The following is a 19,468-nucleotide window of genomic DNA, read 5'->3' as shown; positions in this document are numbered from 1 at the left end:
TTATGTCACATATCAGAAAACTCTTAACAAATATAGGTAGATAACTGGAAGATACACATTTTTGCTTCTATAATAGATTACAAAATATTTTTCATTAAAGAGATATAGATAAAAGACTTTAGACCCCTCTTGGCCCCTTATATGAGGGGTCAGCCCCTTTTGCTTGGTGTCAGTTGAAAGATCTTTTATAGATTAATTTTTGATGCTCTACATGTGTTAGCAAAATATTGATTAGAAGAAAGATATTCGTGATCAAATCTCAAATTTCGTAAAAATTGTCAAAAAAATTTAACATCAACATTTTCAGTTCCGGTCGAGCTTCAAGGATGATGACTTCTGGTCAAATCTAAAACAAGCAAGCAAATCTACCATAACCACTCTATCTTGGATATAAATTTCAAGTCCCTAACTATAACAGTTTTTGAGGAGATGCGTGAACAATATCATGTTCCAAAATACATGAAAAAGGGAGATAATTCAGAAGCGGAAGTGAATTTTCAGACAGGAAGTAAGATGCAAAGAGATATTCACCTAAGACATCATCCCTGTAAAAATCATTAAAATCGATTGAGAAATGGCTGAGAAATTAAGGGTGACTACCAAGAAGAAAAATAATAATATAGAAGAATGAGAACGCGTAGAAAAACAGTAAGGTCTTCCGCTGAAGACGGAAGACCTTAATAACTAGATCTCGTTACGAGTAACGAGTAGGTCTTCCGTCCGATTTTGATTCCATATGATACGATGAAATATCGATATTCTCTGCCAAATCTGCGATCTTGGTGAATCTAGGTTTTTTGTCTCGGGACCGAAAACGGACGAACAAAAGAGGTTTATGAAAATAAAAGCTAGGTTTTTTTTATACATTTGTTTAGTGTACAACACTGTTAATCATGGAAGATGAAACACCAAAGATAATCAGTTAAACTTGTGAAAAAAATAAATTGTTTGAACTCTTCTGGTGAGTACCGGAAGTGACGGTTGACAAAAGAAAACCCGTTAAATATATCTTCAATCGATTGTTTATCATTTATAAAAGTTTGTGTCTCAATCACTTACAGTGACTAAAATCTCGCTGGTATCAATTTGGTAAAAAGGCTAGGTACCAAAGATATTTGAAATCTTGATTGTTTTCAAGTTATCTGTAATATTGTTTACGAGTGTCTTGGCCCCTCATTTAAGGGGCCAGCCCCTTTTTCTTGAGTTCAATCGAATGGTCTCACGAATACTAACATTTTTTGTTCTTACACCCATCTAAAATTGTTGTTCATTTTTGAGATACAAATGATTGAATATTTTAGGGGCCAGCCCTCTAGATCCTTAATGGGGACAGACTTTAAAGTTTTGATCAGTGGAATCGATTATAATCATCAATGCAAACACTTTCTTTTCTACATTGCCTAACAAACTATGTCTCCTTCTCTAGATATATTGCATCAAAGTTTAAGTACTTTGGCCCCTTAAAATCTCTAATTACGTCATAAATGGGTGTGAAAATGATTTTACCTGATAAATATTGCTACAATCAACAACTTTGCTTCTATAATGCATTACAAAATTTTGATCGTTTTAAAGTTATTCGTAATAGAGTTTACGAGTGTCTTGGCCCCTAATTTAAGGGGCCAGCCCCTTTTTCTTGATTTTGTTGGAAAGAACGTTTAATTATCTACTACTTTTGTTATATATGTCTTAACAAAATATCAACTGATAAAAAGATACAGATGAAAACGTATGAAAATTTTGAATGAAAATTCGTACTCAATTTTCGAGCCCAGGCGAGCTCAAAGAAATGGCGCCACTGGCGTAAAACAACATAATAGTGCACAACTTCAAACTATAGACTACCTATCCTGAAAATTTCATAGTCATATCTCTGATAGTTTCTGAGATCAGCTCTGCACAAAATAGGTCGTGATAATGTGCAAAATGGCCGAAAAATCGGTACCGGAAGTGCCGACAAAAAAAATCTCAAAAACGTATGAAGTTTACACCAAGTTCCATCTTCTGTGAAAAAATGATTGAAATCGGTCGAATAGTTTTCGAGAAATCGCGTGCACAAAATTTGTGGAAAAAAATAATAATAATAATAACTAGATACGATCTCGTTACGAGTAACGAGGAGGTCTTCCGTTCAATTTTTTAAACGATACCATTAAAATATCAATGAAATTTCAGAATTTCCACTCATCCTCTCCCATTCAGATAATGTATACGATTGTCAATATCCTTTCAAATGCTTAATAAAGTAACAAAGTAACAACAACTTTGCTTCTATAATGCATTACAAAATCTTTATTGTTTTAAAATTATTTGTTATAAATTTTAAGAGTGCCTTGGCCCATATTTTTAAAGGGCCAGCCCCTTTTTCTTGACTTCTTTGAAAAGGTATTAGAAATACAAACATTTTTTGTTCTTACAATCATTTAAAATTGTTGATCATTTTTGAGATATTTATAATTGAATATTTTAGGGGCCAGTCCTCTAGATCCTTAATGGGAAAAGAAATTCGTGTTTTGATATGTGGAATCGATTTAAATCATAAATTCAAACATTTTCTCTTTTATGATGTCTAACAAAATATTTCTTCTTTTCTAGTTATATTGCGTCAAAGTTTAAGTACTTTGGCTCATAAAGATCCCTAATTACGTAATAAATGGGCGTGGCCATATTTTTTTCTAATAGATATTGGTACGATCAACAACTTTGCTTCTATAATGCATTACAAAATCTTTATCATTTTTAAGTTATTTGTAAAAGAGTTTACGACTGTCTTGGCCCCTAATTTAAAGGGCCAGCCCCTTTTTCTTGATTTCTTTCAAAAGGTCTTAAGAATACAAACATTTTTTTGTTCTTACACCAATCTAAAATTGTTGATCATTTTTGAGATACAAATGATTGAATATTTTAGGGGCCAGCCCTCTAGATCCTTAATGGGGACATAAATTCGTGTTTTGATATGTGGAATCGATTTAAATCATTAATTCAAACATTTTCTTTTCTATGATGTCTAACAAAATATGTCTACTTCTCTAGCTATATTGCGTCAAAGTTTAAGTACTTTGGCCCCTAAAATTCCCTAATTACGTAATAAATGGGCGTGGCAATAGTTTTTTTCTAATAGATATTGGTACGATCAACAACTTTGCTTCTATAATGCATCACAAAATCTTTATCATTTTTAAGTTATTTGTAAAAGAGTTTACGAACGTCTTGGCCCCTAAATTAAGGGGCCAGCCCCTTTTTCTTGATTTTGTTGGTAAGAACTTTTTATTATCTACTACTTTTGTTATATATGTCTTAACAAAATATCAACTGATAAAAAGATACAGAACAAAACGTATGAAAATTTTAAATGAAAATTCGTACCCAAATATCGTGCCTCAGTGAGCTCTAAGGAATATAGCCACTGACATAAAATTTAATAGGGCCTAACTTCAAGCTTTACTCTACATATCCTGAAAGTTTCAAACTCATATCTCTAATAGATTCTGAGATCATCTCTGCACAAAATAGGTCGTAAAAATTACAAAATCGGCCGTAAATCGGTACCGGAAGTGACAACGTCAAAAACTTTAAAAACATATAAAATTCAAGTCACGTTCCATCATCTGTGAAAAAATGATTGAAATCGGTTGAATGGTTTGCGAGAAATCGCGTGCACAAAATTTGGAAAAAAATAATAATAATAATAATAAGAAACAGTACGAAAACAATAAGGTCTTCCGTTGGAAACGGAAGACCTTAATAAGAAATCGTACGAAAACTATAAGGTCTTCCGTTGGAAACGGAAGACCTTAATAAGAAACAGTACGAAAACAATAAGGTCTTCCGCTGGAAACGGAAGACCTTAATAATAAGAAATCGTACGAAAACAATAAGGTCTTCCGCTGGAAACGGAAGACCTTAAAAAATAATAATAAACAGTACGAAAACAATAACGTCTTCCGTTGGAAACGGAAGACCTTAATAAGGTAAAATATAGAAATCACGCGTTCTTCGTTTTCTCGCACAGTTTAAAAGTGAAGCTTTCCATATTTCATCTATATAATGATTAACGTTATGCGCAGACCTAGAAAGGGTCTTGGGAATCAAACTGCCAAAAATTAAGGGTTTTAGAGGGGGCTAACCCCCCCCCCCCCCCAAAAAAAAAAAATAATTTTTTTTTTTTTAAAAAAATTGTAACTTTTATACTATTCATCTGATTTTTAAAATCTTTTCGGTTTATTGTACAGAGGAGAGAATACAATTTAAAAAATGTGGTCCGGGGGTTACTTTTTGACACCTTTTAGGAGTTTAAGGCGACTAAATATGACTATTGAATCTTCAGCTGCCGTGTATGGCTTGATCTGTAGGGGAAAAATTTGAAACGCCCGATCCTTTCACTCAATTTTAAATAAAGACTCATGTAAATGTACATCGGACCTCATTCTTATTGTCGGCCAAATCTTAAGCAGAATGAACAATTTATAATTAAAATCCTGAAATCAAACAGCACGTATTGATTGTACGGGGAATCAAAATGTACACAGTGCACGGGATGTAAGCAAACGTATAACTATTCAGATGCATGTTTATTTTTTGTATTTTGTTAAATCAGAAAAGATATGCATTATTTCTGAATGTTGAAACTGTGAAAATTACAGTCCTCGATTTTATACTGAATAAATTTACATGTTACGTGTTTCGTCATTTCTTCATTTATCAAGCATAATTATATCAATCCCATTTAATTCAAACAGTAGATTATCCTTGTAAACGACGTGAAAAAAAACTTTTAAAGCAGAAATACATGTGCAGAATGCATAACTAATTGTTAATCGACATCCTTGCGTTGGTGTAAACTGAACCCGCGATTTCTAGTTTCGGTTTGCTTTCCGATCGCAACTTTTGAAACTGACATGTTCCCCACTGTTCAATCAATTACTTACATTATTTAGACCTGACCTTTCTATTTATGTCCTTACCGCGGCATTAACACAATCTCACGTCCATGAATTAAGTGGTTTTGATTGCACTCTCTGCGCAAAGGTGCGTTCCAATCCCACCTCAGACAACATTATTCAACTTATTGTCTACCACTCTTAAACGCCATGCACATAACGATTTTTGTAGAAGATTGTGCAGGATTTGGTATCACTAGATACGACCTCGTTACGAGTAACGAGTAGGTCTTCCATCCGATTTTTTTTTTTAGATAAAATGATACCATGAGATATCGATACAATTTCAAAATTACACCCCCCCCCCAAAAAAAAAAAATTGAAGATAAAGAATAAACACCCTAATTACGTCAGACATGGGCCTGACGATGACTCTTTCAAACCGATAATGTAGAGATCAACAACTTTGATTTTTATAATGCATAACAAAATATTTATCGTTTTCAAGTTATTCGTAATAGAATTTACGAGTCTCTTGGTCCCTAATTAAAGGGGCCAGCCCCTTTTTCTTGATTTTATTGGATAGAACTTTTGATTCTCTACTACTTTTGTTCTACATGTCTTGTCAAAATATCAACTGATAAAAAGATACTGATCAAAACATATGGAAATTTTGATTCGAAATCTGTACCCCATTTTTGTGCCTAAGCGAGCTCCAAGGAATAGCGCCACTGGTGCAAAACAACTAAATAGTGCACAACTTCAAACCATGCTCTACCTATCCTGAAAATTTCAAAGTCATATCTCTTATAGTTTCTGAGATCAACTCTGCACAAAATTGGTCGTATAAAATTACAAAATCGACCGTAAATCCGAACCGGAAGTGACGACGACAAAAAATTCAAAAACATATAAAATTCAGATAATTTCCCATCATCTGTGAAAAAATTGTTCAGATCGGTTGAGTAGTTTTCGAGAAATCGCGTGCACAAAAATTGGAAAAAAAAATAATAATAAACAGTACGAAAACAATAAGGTCTTCCGTTGGAAACGGAAGACCTTAATAATAACTAGATCTCGTTACGAGTAACGAATAGGTCTTCCGTCCGATTTTGTTTTTATATGATACGATGAAATATCGATATTCTCTGCCAAATCTGCGATCTTGGTGAATCTAGGATTTTTGTCTCGAGACCAGAAACGGACGAACAAAAGAGGTTTATGAAAATAAAAGCTGTTTTTTTTATACATTTGTCTAGTGTACACCAATGTTAATCATGAAAGATGAAACACCAAAGATAATCATTTAAACTTGTGAAAAAATGTATTGTTTGACCTCTTCTGGTGAGTACCGGAAGTGGCGGTTGACAAAAAAAAACTGTTAAACATACCTTCAATCGATTGTCTATCATTTATAAAAGTTTGTGTCTCAAACATTTACAGTGACTAAAATCTCGCTGGTATCAATTTTGTAAAAAGTCAACGTTTCTAAGATATCTGATATAACTGACCGGAAATAGAATATCTTTGCTTATTTAACATATACAAGATCGTGTGATACTATACCGGTATTCAGTCCATTTAAAAAAAAATAGAGAAAAAATATTTTAAGTACTTCCGGTGACGACCAGAAGTGACGACAATTCAAACAAAAAAATGTAAACACGGATACATACTTAGGGCTATCATCCCACAAAGTTTGTTTGTTCAAGTCATCACCGTTTTTTAGATCTTGTGGAGTCATTGTTTGTTTTTGTTTTGTTTTTTGTTTTCTTTGTTTTGTTTTTTTTTTGTTTTTTTTTTGTTTTTTTTTTTGGGGGGGGGGTGTGACTCTTGACAGGAAATGGACAAATGGAAATGCTCAGTGAAAATAAAAAGTTAGTATTTTATGAACATTAGACACTTGTACTTTATTGTTGATCAATTTTACTAAAATTGTCAAAGAAAAACAGTGAAACTTTCAAACAACTTGATTTGTTTGAACTCTTCCGGTGAGAACCGGAAGTGACGGTTGACAAAATGAAAACGATTAAACGCATTTTCTATTGAATATCTATTATCTATATAAGTTTCGTGTATTGATCACTTGACTTTCTGATATCCATGGGTAAAACATTTATCAAAAAACGCTCTCTGAGATATTTGAGAGTTTTTTGTTTTTATTTAACATCAGATACATAACATATGTAAGGATTATTACTAATTTTTCAATTTCATATAAAACAAATTTAATTGAAAAGAAAAAATAATCATTGAAGTGCTTCCGGTGACGATCGGAAGTTATGACGGACAAAACAAAATAGTTGAAAGACATCTACAACTATAGGTCTATAATCCTACAAAGTCTGAATGCTCAAGTCCTTATCATTTTCGAGATCTCAATGTCACAAGCTTTTTGTCGCGGGACAGGAAACGGACGACAGGAAATGAACTTTAAAAAACTTAAAAATTGGATACTTGAGACATAATTTATTTCTATCGCTCCTAAAAATTTCAAGAAAATCTATCAAACCATCTCCGAGAAATCGTGTGTACAAAAAAGGGGAACAAAATTCGTACCCAACTTTCGAGCCAAGGTAAGCTCTTCAGAACGGCGCCAATAGCGTAAAACAAAAACAAAAGGCACAACTTCAGGCTATGGTTTACCAATCCTGAAAATTTCATATTCATATCTCTGATAGTTTTTGAGATGGTGCGTGCACAAAATGGGTCTAAAAAGTGACAAAATCAACAATTAATCAGTACCGGAAGTGACGACGGCAAAAATATTAAAAACAAAATAAATTCAGATCACTTCCTATCATCTGTGAAAAAAATGGTGTAAATCGATTGGATAGTTTCCGAGAAATCGCGTGCACAAAATTTGTGGAAAAAAAATAATAACTAGACATGATCTTGTTGCGAGCAACGAGGAGGTCTTCCGTTCAAATTTTAAACGATTCGATTAAAATATCAATAAAATTTCAGAATTTTCCCTTAACCACTCCCTTTCAGATAATGTATGCAATTGTCAATATCCTTTGAAATGATTAACAAAGTGTTTTGCTTTTTCACATACAGCACATTAAAGATTTAAGATTTTAGTCCCTAAAAATTCCTAATTACGTCATCAATCGATGTGGCAATAAGTTTTACAAACTGATATTGTTACGATCGATAACTTTGTTTCTATAATACATTTAAAAAATTTGATCATTTTCAAGGTATGTGTAAAAGACTTTACGAGTGGCTTGGCCTCTAATTCTCTAGATATATTGCGTCAAAGTTTAAGTACTTTGGCCCCTAAAAATCCCTAATTACGTCATAAATGGGCGTACCTGACATATAATGTTACGATCAACAACTTTGCTTCTATAATGCATTACACAATCTTTATCATTTTTAAGTTATTCGTAATAGAGTTTACAAGTGTCTTGGCCCCTAATTTAAGGGGCCAGCCCCTATTTCTTTTTTTGGAAAGAACGTTAAATTATCTACTACTTTTGTTATATATGTCTTAACAAAATATCAACTGATAAAAAGATACAGTTCAAAATGTATGAACATTTTGAATGAAAATTCGTACCCAATTTTCGTGTCTAGGCGAGCTCAAAGAAATGGCACCACTGGCGTAAAACAACATAATAGTGCACAACTTCAATCTATAGACTACCTATCCTGAAAATTTCATAGTCATATCTCTGATAGTTTCTGAGATCAGCTCAGCACAAAATTGGTCGTAAAAATGTGCAAAATGGCCAATAAATCGGTACCGGAAGTGACGACAACAGAAATTTCTAAAATATAAAAAATTCAGATTACATCTCACCACCTGTAATGAAATGGTTGAAATCAGTTCAATAGTTTTGGAGAAAATCGCGTGCACAAAGTTGGTGGAAAAGAATACAATAAAAATTGGTACCCAATTTTCGGACGTAAGCTAGCTCCAAGAAATGACGCCACTGGCGTAAAACAAAACAATAGGACAAATTTCAAACTGTAGTGTAGGCATCCTGAAAATTTCATGATTATATCTCTGATAATCTCTGAGTTTATGCATGCACAAACTTGAACGTATAAAAATTACAAAATCGACCGTAAATCCGGACCGGAAGTGACGACAACAAAAATTTCAAAAAAATATAAAACTGAAACAATGTTCCATTATCTGTGAAAAAATGGTCGAAATCGGTCAAATTGTTTTCGAAAAATTGCGTGCACAAAATTTTGAAAAAGAAATAAGAAAAACTAGACACGATCTCGTTGCGAGCAACGAGGAGGTCTCCCGTCCGATTTTTAGAAGAGGAAATGACCTTGCCTTTTATTTTCATCAACGAAACATATCAAAAATGCAGATGTAATCTAAAAGAGCGATGGATGCAGGATTATACACCCCGTTGGATTCCTAATTTGAAGGACAAGCCCCATTTTATTTCGTATTAAATAAGAGATCTTTTGACCTAATAACAGGTCTAATGACCTGTAATAAAAAGAAACCAAAGAAAAAAATGAGGGTCTTCCTTTGTAAACGACCACCCTAATAACAATAAGAATAGAAGGGTGTTCCGCTGAAGACGGATGACCCTAATAATAAAAAACTGTTTTTGTCTAAATCTTAATTGAAGAGTGTTTTTCGACTTGTACTACAGTCCAACAACCCTTTTATGTTGATTTATTTTAGTTAGAAAAAGAAATAAAAAGGAGAGAAAAAACAAATCTTGGCTCCGGCGAGATTAGAACACACAACCTTTGCAGGTGTCTCAAAACATGGCTGACGTGAAATAATTCCCGAATTTGTCTTGAATTTGGGGCGTTTTCGCCCGGGAGGGGAGCTGAGTTTTTGTATGAGATGAAAAACAACGTGTAAGATATCTGACTATTCATGTTTGGTAACAGTGCGAGGTCGTTTGAAATATTGATGCGTGTTAATGTCTGGAGGGGGTTGAAAAGACCCGAGCTTGATTTTCGTCTTAAATAAATCGAAAATAGAATTTTTAGGTGTGGATCTCGGATTCGGTTAACAACAATTAGAGGAAGTCCTAAAACAATGCATTTTACCCATATATTTCAGTGTTGAGATTTTTGTTTCGTGTCGTTTACTATTATGTTTGACTGTTCTATTTCAGCAGGATTGATAAAATCTTTATAAATGTAGAAATAACGAAATCAGTAACACGTAAATTTATTCGGTAAAAATTTGATGACAGTAATTTCCACAGTTCTAACATTCATAAGTAGTTCACACGCTATCGTAGATACAGACAAAATGGAAAACAAGAAATATACATGCAACAGAAATATTACGCAGCTGCTTACATCCGTTGTACTGTGTAAATTTTAAGTCTCTGTACAGGCTAATCTCGCCGTTTGATCTCAGGAATTTCTTCTTAATTGTTCAATCCGCTGCATATTTGGCAGACAATAAGAATGGGGTCCGAGGTACATTTACACACAATTTCATTAGGATTGAGTAAGGGGCTCGGGAGTTAATTTTTTTCTACAGTCATGTCAAGCACGCCAATCGAAACGCAAATGCCCAAAAATTTATAACTCTCTTAAAAATGAACAAATATGTCTGGTCATTAGTACAGTAATCTAGAATTGAATTAGGTTGAAAATGAAGGCTCAAGATGAAGGATCCAGTAAAATAAGGCCAGAAAAACTAAATGATTTTGTGAATAGGAAGGGGGGGGGGGGGGGGTCAGTGCGTGTATAGTGTGTAAATTTAATTTCCACGTATAGGCAACAAACGCCGTTTAATCTCAGGAATTTCGTCTTAATTGTTCAATCCGCTGCATATTTGACAGACAATAAGAATGGGGTCAGAGGTTCATTTTCATGAATTTTCATTAGGATTGAGTGAAGGGCTTGGGAGTTAGAATTTTTTTTTACAGTACATGTCAAACACAAGAACTGAAACTCAAATGCCAAAAGCTTCATAACTCTGTTCATAATGAACGAATTGGTCTGGTAATTAGTACAGTAATCTAGAATGGTACTTAGTTGAAATTAAAGGTCGAAGATCAAAGATCAAGTAAAATCGGGCCCTAAAAACTAAATGATTTTATGAATTGGGGGGGGGGGGGGGGGTCGGTCGGTGACTTCTATATCAAACGTAGAATATTAAATTCTAAATATCACATATTGCAATATGTGGTATTAAATAAAATACATATGTTAAAAACAATGTATCAGCGTTGTTTGAAAGATATAACTATTGATTTTTTTTTTTACATCTGTTTATTTTTAGGCTTCAACACTCTTAAACGGGTGGTCAGTTTTCAAATTTTGTCGCAGTCACCCGTTCGTTTGTATAGTTACGAGTAAAAACTTCGGAGGTTTTTCTTCATCCCAGACAGGCAACAGATTTGTATCAGTATATAGACATGCACGAAAAAGGAAAAAGTACACCATCTTTAATTAAAATGACTTTAAGCGTTGACTTCCAATCAGTAAGAAGACAATCATTAAACAATGAATTTCAAATTATTTGAATCCATAGACATTATCCCGTAACTTGAAATAAATACATGTATAATTTTTGGACGCCAATGTACATTTAGCCTCTATCCAATTTACTGCATCTTACCTGTACTTAGTTCTTATGTACTTTAGAGAGAGAGAGAGAGAGAGAGAGAGAGAGAGAGAGAGAGAGAGATTTTTTCTATTTTTTGTAGTGTTTAGGGAATCAGTATATCAGCAACGTATGTCAATAAACGCATGCATACATGCAAGCGTGTATCTATGTGAACACATACTAATCAGTCCTCCTTTTAAAACCATGTAGAATAACGTTGGTGCATTGCTAAATGTTGTGTGCATACAGTCATTGAGATGGCGGCATTTCTTTGATGCAGGCAAAGCGACCCAGTAACTCTAATGCGGTCGTACTGCAGGGGCGCTTCGGCGGCATGTCTTTGATGCCGGCGATGCGAACTGCTGACAAAAAGGAGCTCTATATTTGTACTAAAAAAGCTGTTATTATTTTTATTTATGATAAAAATAAAACGGAAACAATAAAAACCATCATTTTAAAGGTAAAATCGTTAAACAAAACAAAATTAGGGGAAAAAAATAATCGGCTCTCGGGGACGGAACCCGGGTCGCCAACACTTTAACGACTGAGCAACGCGGACTCTCGCTTCAGAACTTTTGAGCTCAAAATCTCGGGAATGCCTGGGTCGATTTTAAAACGAATTTTATATTCTAAAGTGTTTTAAGCGTCTCTATCGAATAAAAACATAAATAAAATTCAAATCGAAAAATTTTGAAAATTAAGGTTTTTCATTTCCTTCCAGTGACGACCGGACGTAAAGGCGGACGTTTGGATATGCAAAGGGCACTGCGGCCGTTCACTCTCTACCTTCTCTGAAAATTTGAAGGTTCTATCGTAAATACTTTTTGAGAAAAATCGTGAACAAGCAAAAACGTAAAATCTTTAATATCTCGGTACCGGAAGTGACGATCAAAAAAAGCCCGTGTACTTTACTTACACATTTTGTCAAGAATAAGATCTGATAATTTCATGAAAATTGGCTGTAGCATTTTTGAGAAAACGTGACAGAAAAAAACCCAATAATAATAATAGTGAAAAAGAAGCAAAGCAATAACAAGAAGTTCTTCCGTTGGAAACTTATCTTAATGTATTGGTTGTATGACTAATGTCCCTCATTGTAGTTTCAAGTATACAAAATGATACTTTTACTGGTACATGTAAAGAGGCGATGGGAAAAAAATGTCAACAAAGGAAATATTAATGTGATTTACCTTAAAACATGTTTCAGAAAATGGTATCATTTCCAAAAAAAGTTTCAAAATTTGAATTAGAGTTAAGTATAATGTATTTTTTTTGTTTTACAAGATTTATTGTATATTATAGAGGATGATACATCAATAATGGACACTCATTATGATATCTTGTTTCAATAACTCACCACTACACATAGGCGATATAAATCCAGGAAGCGCACACCCATCACCATCACATTCTCCAGTATCAATATCACATGTTTTACTATTCTTACAATGACTACATGTTTTAGAGCAGCTGACGTCGTAAGTTCCTGTCTCACAACCTTAAAATTACAGATAAATCAATTTTGGCAGAAAATACCCTTTTCCGACAATTAACAATGTATCGATTAGAGAATATGATAGCTGCAACTCAGTAAACTTACCGAAAATCTGCACCTCACATATTTCCAAAACTGGAACTGTACCATCTCTTACATACGGCTGGTAAAACCATACATATCTTGTTGTTCTCTTACAGTCCTCCTGGATGACAGTTGGTAATGTTGATAAACTATCATCAGTGAAACACGCGTCTGTTGAACCAGGTGGTACGTCTGATGTGTTGGATACACGGATACTGTAACCCCGGAGACGTATTGTGCTTCCTGCTACACTACCTCCTTACAGAGTAGACATACATGTAATATATTCATTAAGCAGCACCCTTGTTCATGCACGTACATTGTCAACTTATTCACATCCAATCATTAAATCATAAGGTAGCTCGCGGTAAACCATGGAAATACTTAGTTCATGCCATCCTTGATATTATGTGTTGCATTGCGCATTGAAATTGTGTGATTTTGCCAATTCGTATCAAATATTTTAAGGACAATTTGCAGAACATGCGCTTTATCATACATTTGCTAATTGATCGAATTTAGGAAATATTCAAATGTCAGAACGATTTTTCAGTTTGTTTAATGCGGAATATTTTTTTTTTGAATGACGAAAAGATCATCAATTGTGTTTCTATGATACTTACTGTCATTTCTGTACCACAATTTTACAGACTTGATACTTTTTACGGTTTGTAGATCAATATGTAGCCACGCCTCAGATATATTTGTTAGGACAGCTGTATGTAAACAGGCTCTTATGCTTTGACTAAAGTTTCCATCCACAGTCCTATTAGGCCAGTATGGGTATGGTCCGGATGGAAGTTGAGAAATGTGAACAGGACTACTGTCAGCATGTGTTACACCAGGAACGACAAACTGCACTGAGGTAAATAGAGGTAAATTCCCGTTTATTAAAAAAAAATTAACCAATTAATGTAATAGTTATCATTATTAAGTCAATATTTTCTTTCAAATATATCTGTGTCGCTCTACAAGTGGATGATTTAATGAAAAAAAGAATAATACGCAACAATTTTGTGCGAAATAACAAACTACGCAAACAGTTACTGTTAACACTTAGAGATTATGTCTTTTTATAAAATATAATGTCTACACCTGGTAGCGTGTTCCCTTCTATGACACGATTTTACCATAACGCAGTTATTTCAGCATAACAGCAGGCATAGTCAAGAGATCAGAGTAGCGCATGAATAATCTGGGTTACTGCTTTTTCTATGTATAAACACACGGAAACGCTTAAAAAGTATTGTAAATAACACAGATGTTTAGCAACATTAATGGTTAGCTCCGTGTAAACATATCTATTGTTTGTAATACAAAAGTTTATTCTTTCATTTTTATTAACCAAAAAGCAAAAAAAAAAAAATGATCCTGAGTGAGAATTTATGTAAGATCCTACTTACGGGTTTTCATCGTAACAAAGCTTAAGTGAAAATTTTACATTCGCAATTTGTCAAAATATCAAACACAGAAAAAGTTTATGCATTGTTTATCTACAAATTTAGATCAAAATATAACAGACCTTCCGTGTATAATCCATTTACAATGCATGCCATTTTGATAAAATTTAACACTTTCTGCTTCTAGTTCCGTTTTAACCCGTAAACGATTCAAGTAACTAATTTTTAGAGAAAAAACACTTTGCCATTAATTTTTTTATCATATCTGCGATAGATTCCCTTTGGAAATACCTCCCGTAAGTCTGTTTTTATCGATTTGTTGTGGGTTTATTTTTCAATTTCCAACCACTCTGTGACTTTAACTTCAGCAGAAGTAGTAATAATCCGCCAAACTTTAAACTACTCTTTATTTTTTTTTAATTTTCTATAATAAAAAAAGAGTTGTCTTGTCAAAGAAGTTTTTTATATTTTTGATGTTAATTGAATACTTGCAACCTTGTTGAATTATTTTTTTGTAATGGCATGTTAATTGAAACTGCTATCTACATGTAGGTCAACAAAAAAAAAATCTGTAGCAATTTTATTGGCATACTGGCTACAAATGTAAATATGAAAAAGAAACATCATTTTTGGATTTTTTTTATTAGGATATAAATACGGGTTGGTATTTTATCACATTATCCAAATAGCCCTTATTGAAGATGTGTTCATGTACCGACCGGTTTTTAAACCCTGATATACACCATAAATTGATACCTTATATCTTAAGTAATAAATTATTTAAACAGCCATCAGTCAGTACATCGTTCTTTTAACAGTCCTCTACCCTTGTAAATTACTGAACATGACCGAGTTGAAAAATCTTTAATGCCTTAATGTTTTTTAAATGTTTTTTCGTCCGACCAAAACAAGATCCGATATCTGTGAAAGTGTATTCAATGTCTACCTATCAAATTGGAAATAAATATCCGCATAGTCTTATTTCTAGGACGACGAAGTCTCATAGTACCCATTTTTTTCCAGAGAAGATATGCTGAACACGCTTATTTTCGTTCCTGGAGAACATTTCCAATAAAAAGCGAGGATTTATTCCAGGTGTCATCAATATTTTGTCCACCTACAGTCCTACTGAATACCTACAAACGTAACTCCGTGAATGCTCATTTCCATCAGATATAAAGAGAGATAGTGAGAATTGCTGTATCGAAGTTTCACCAAACGAAACGTATCATCAGAATGATAGATGACAATGATTTTTACCGTTTCAAATGCATTATACAAATCAAAATTTATCTGCACACCTATAGTTTGCCCTCCTGAACAGACTTTCTTTATCTGCAGACTATGCAACACCGTGTTGCTAGACATTTTTAAACATATCGCTTGTACTTGCCCTTCGACGGGTGACTAACGTACATACTCGTGATGCCAAATCACAAACTCTTCCGATGTATATATCTTTGTAGACCTTTTTGCTACATGTATGACAGATTATGATAAATTTTTCTTTCTTCAAGGTCGTTATTATTTTATATGGTTGCCAGAAAAAAGATCTACGTGCACTCGGTAAATTTAACTTTAGATGCATCCGAGACACTGCTACACGCTATCATTTAAGTCTCCATATCCGACAGACAGATATAAATTCTAGTTTACGATTTATTCATACTTGTTTGTGTCTCTTTTACTCAACTTTTGAACATTCGAAAGTTCGAAAATGCATAATCAGACTTGCTTTCAACAATTAAACTTCCGCGTTTCATTGAACTACTTATATTTAAACCACATCAACCGTGAACATTTTGTGAAGCTTTGATTTAAGTAAAGTTGAAATTAGCCACATAATCACATTATCACATAAAAACACAAACACATAATCTAAACACCTGTTTATATATTAATTCGCTTTCATATAACGAGAAGTGTTGTATGCAACAATCTTAGTTAATCGTAAAAAAAATGCACTTATCCGCTATAGACAAACGGAATAGAAATTAAAACAAGCAAATTATGAGAAACCTTTCAAGCAGTGCTGTTTTATTTTTTTTTACTTTCGTTCCAGTTTATACCTAGATGTCATAAAATCATTTCCATTGCAAAACGAAAATAAACATTGAAAATATATCACTGGTATCTACCTTTAAAAGCTATAAATAATCATGTAGGACGTTTTATAATAAATTTGATGAATACATCAAAATCTTAAAGCATACTTACAGTAACTAGATACCGCCATAACATTCAGCAAAAGAATCACATAAAAACATGTGTTCTTATCCTCCATGTTTAAATACCTAATTAATTGTCATTTGTTCGTGTCTCAACGAAACAACTGTAACGAAAAATGCGTCGTTGCATAATACAATTAAACTTCCGTGTACCATGCAATGTATTTACTGCGCAAAATCCTCATGGATGTAAGTTTTAAAGCCGTATTGCATTGTTTGATAAAGCAATGACTGTTTGATACAGATAGCTCATTTGACATGATTCACCAATACTTTATTAAAGAGTACATTTTTTGTGAGAAAACATATTCATAATCAAAGTACTGAAAGTACTGAAAAGCGCTAAGCCGGGAAGAAAGTGTTAAAAATATATCGATTGATATGAAAATACATGTAAAGAATCATATTGTTCGTTATGAGAAAAATGCACTTGCTCAAGAATTCTGAAATGATGTTGAATTTGGATATGCCTCAGTTATAGAATGCATAATTATTTTTAATGATTAATGCATGCTGTCGTGTTACAGTGAAAACAAAATGCTGATGCCTTTTTTAAAAAGTCATTATAAAAGCATTTCCCAATAAATGTAAGTGTATCTTTACTTTTGAAGTATAGAATGATTTATCCATTTGATTTTAAAGTCAAAATTTCCAATTTACAATATAACAATCTGTTTAAAGCATCATGTTTAAAAATATAATGCTTGATTTTATAACGATACCAATATTATTGCAAAATAAAAAACCAAAAAGTTTTGACAAAAATGAGATGATAATAATCGCATTACAGATCTGCCTTGCAGGGAATGCTACTTATTCTTCAAAATATAAGCTTTGGTAATCGAACAATATTTCCAGCCTTATTTTACAATACACCATGCAAAGACCCCTAATGTATTAACATCAACTTTTAGTATACTTTTGACGTTATCAAGCAATATTAAATTGGCAAGAAGTTTCATTTCATATGTATCAATATAATAGGTACAGTTATCACATAATACACGAATTCATTTTATATCTAATAGTTATATTTAATTCATAGCAAAGTTGAATCTTACTCATCACTTTCAATTTTTACTGTTACTACCTTAATGTGTTTTTATTAACTGCGTAATTTGTCCATACTGCACATAAAATAAATCATTAAAAAACAATATTTGCAAATTAAACGAGGTTGGCTGGTATCACTTTATAAAGATGATTACAAACATTTACTGTAGTATTTCAAGTAACTCCAAAGTTATTTTTTTTTAATAATCAAATCATTGGATAATTAAAAAATTACATATTAATGCAAATTGATAGAAAAATATTCCTGAAATATTGCATCGAGAAAACGAAGCCTAAAATAAAATTAATAAAAGCAGTACAAATTATCATGGAAAAGGTGACAATCGAAAAATTTTGTATAAAAAATTCTGCATTTTCATATAAAACATGGTGTTCGTAACTGTAACATATTACATTTAAAAATACCCAAAACCTATTGATATTGTAGAGTTATTCGAATTAAATGCATATAACATCCATTTTTTTCTCTCGAAATAAATCATTATGATATGGCTTTGGGAGCACCCGTATATGATAAATAATAATGACATTAAATGAAACATCATTAATTTAATTCTGGTAGAACAAATGCATCTGCATGCATGATAACTTGAAGATAATTAAGTTCTCACTACTTTATAGTTATGATATTTCCAGAGTACGACTTCTCCAGGGTACGACTTTTTCAGCAACCGCCAGTAGGTGGCGGTATATAGGAAACGCGAAAACGAAAGTGGAAGTAGGTTAAGAAATCTGGCGACAAAAAAGCGCTGCAGCTTTGCTTAGTGCTTCAAAAAGCGGTAAATAGCCCTTTATATCTTGATACAAGTTCTAAATTGATAAATAAAAAATAAACAAAAACAGACTTATTAATGTAAACGTTTAGTATTGGCGTAAACTAATTTTTCAACAAATTAGCTCAGTTTTAAAAAAAAAACAAGTTCTTAATGTACATTTTGATATATGTTTTACATAATTTGGAGGGAAATGATTGCTGTAAAAAACATTTCATATGATACGGAGTTAAATGTAATACGTTTACATCTATAAAGATGTAAAATATAACACATTTTTTTCTATTTTTCACATTTATTTAAATAATAATCCCAAACGTTTAAAACATTGGTGCAAATAAACATTTTAGTCAAATATTCTTTCTCAAAAGAACAAAATGTTTGATTCTGCACAACATTTCAATTCCATTTAAAATTGTATCGATTCCATTAACAAATCTTACTGTCTAAGACTGACTAGAATTAAATAAATGATTTGGTCGTCATATTAGTTTTAATCGCTTCCTAACAACAACTGGGGTATGTATACGGGGAGAGAACGTTACTGTCGAGTATTTCTGTAATATGTTTAAAACTTCAATCAAAAAAGACAAAAAAGAGGGAATATTCTTTGAAACAAATGCCATTGGTATCAAATATGTCCTGCAAAGAAATAATTGCCTTACGTACACATCGAACACGTGTTCGTTGTAGACTTGGCCGAAATATACTTTCCATCATGGTAGAAATCAAATAATGTAACAATGTGATGTCTTTTTCTCTCAGATTGTACAACAACGTTTATTATATGACTTCCATGCTGACACTGTGCGATATACGTATAATAAAGTGCATACTGTGCAATGATAAAACAAACAAATATAGTGGAACGCTAATCAATGACCGATGATATTCACATATGTGTTTGTTTTATTTCCTCGTTCATTGTATATTCCTTTCCAGTTAAGTGTCCTTCACATATCTTTGAATGTTTCCGTC

At 32.8% G+C, this 19,468-nt stretch overlaps 1 protein-coding gene across 1 annotated transcript in view; it reads right to left on the bottom strand.

Moving 5' to 3' along the window:
* Window positions 1–16,785, bottom strand: part of LOC128171678 (multiple epidermal growth factor-like domains protein 10) — a 50,345-nt gene extending 33,560 nt beyond the window's left edge. The window contains exons 1-4 of the mRNA XM_052837452.1: window positions 16,633–16,785; window positions 13,639–13,875; window positions 13,037–13,273; window positions 12,794–12,934 (exon numbers count right to left, since the gene is read on the bottom strand). Of these exons, the coding sequence (XP_052693412.1) occupies window positions 12,794–12,934; window positions 13,037–13,273; window positions 13,639–13,875; window positions 16,633–16,699 (682 nt within the window). The 5' untranslated portion in view covers window positions 16,700–16,785. The remainder of the gene's footprint in view (window positions 1–12,793; window positions 12,935–13,036; window positions 13,274–13,638; window positions 13,876–16,632) is intronic.
* Window positions 16,786–19,468: the final 2,683 nt, after the last annotated feature.

The sequence above is a fragment of the Crassostrea angulata genome, chromosome 2, assembly GCF_025612915.1.
Source record: "Crassostrea angulata isolate pt1a10 chromosome 2, ASM2561291v2, whole genome shotgun sequence".
In the NCBI taxonomy this organism is placed as follows: domain Eukaryota; kingdom Metazoa; phylum Mollusca; class Bivalvia; order Ostreida; family Ostreidae; genus Magallana; species Magallana angulata.
This window is presented reverse-complemented; position numbering and strand designations above follow the sequence as displayed.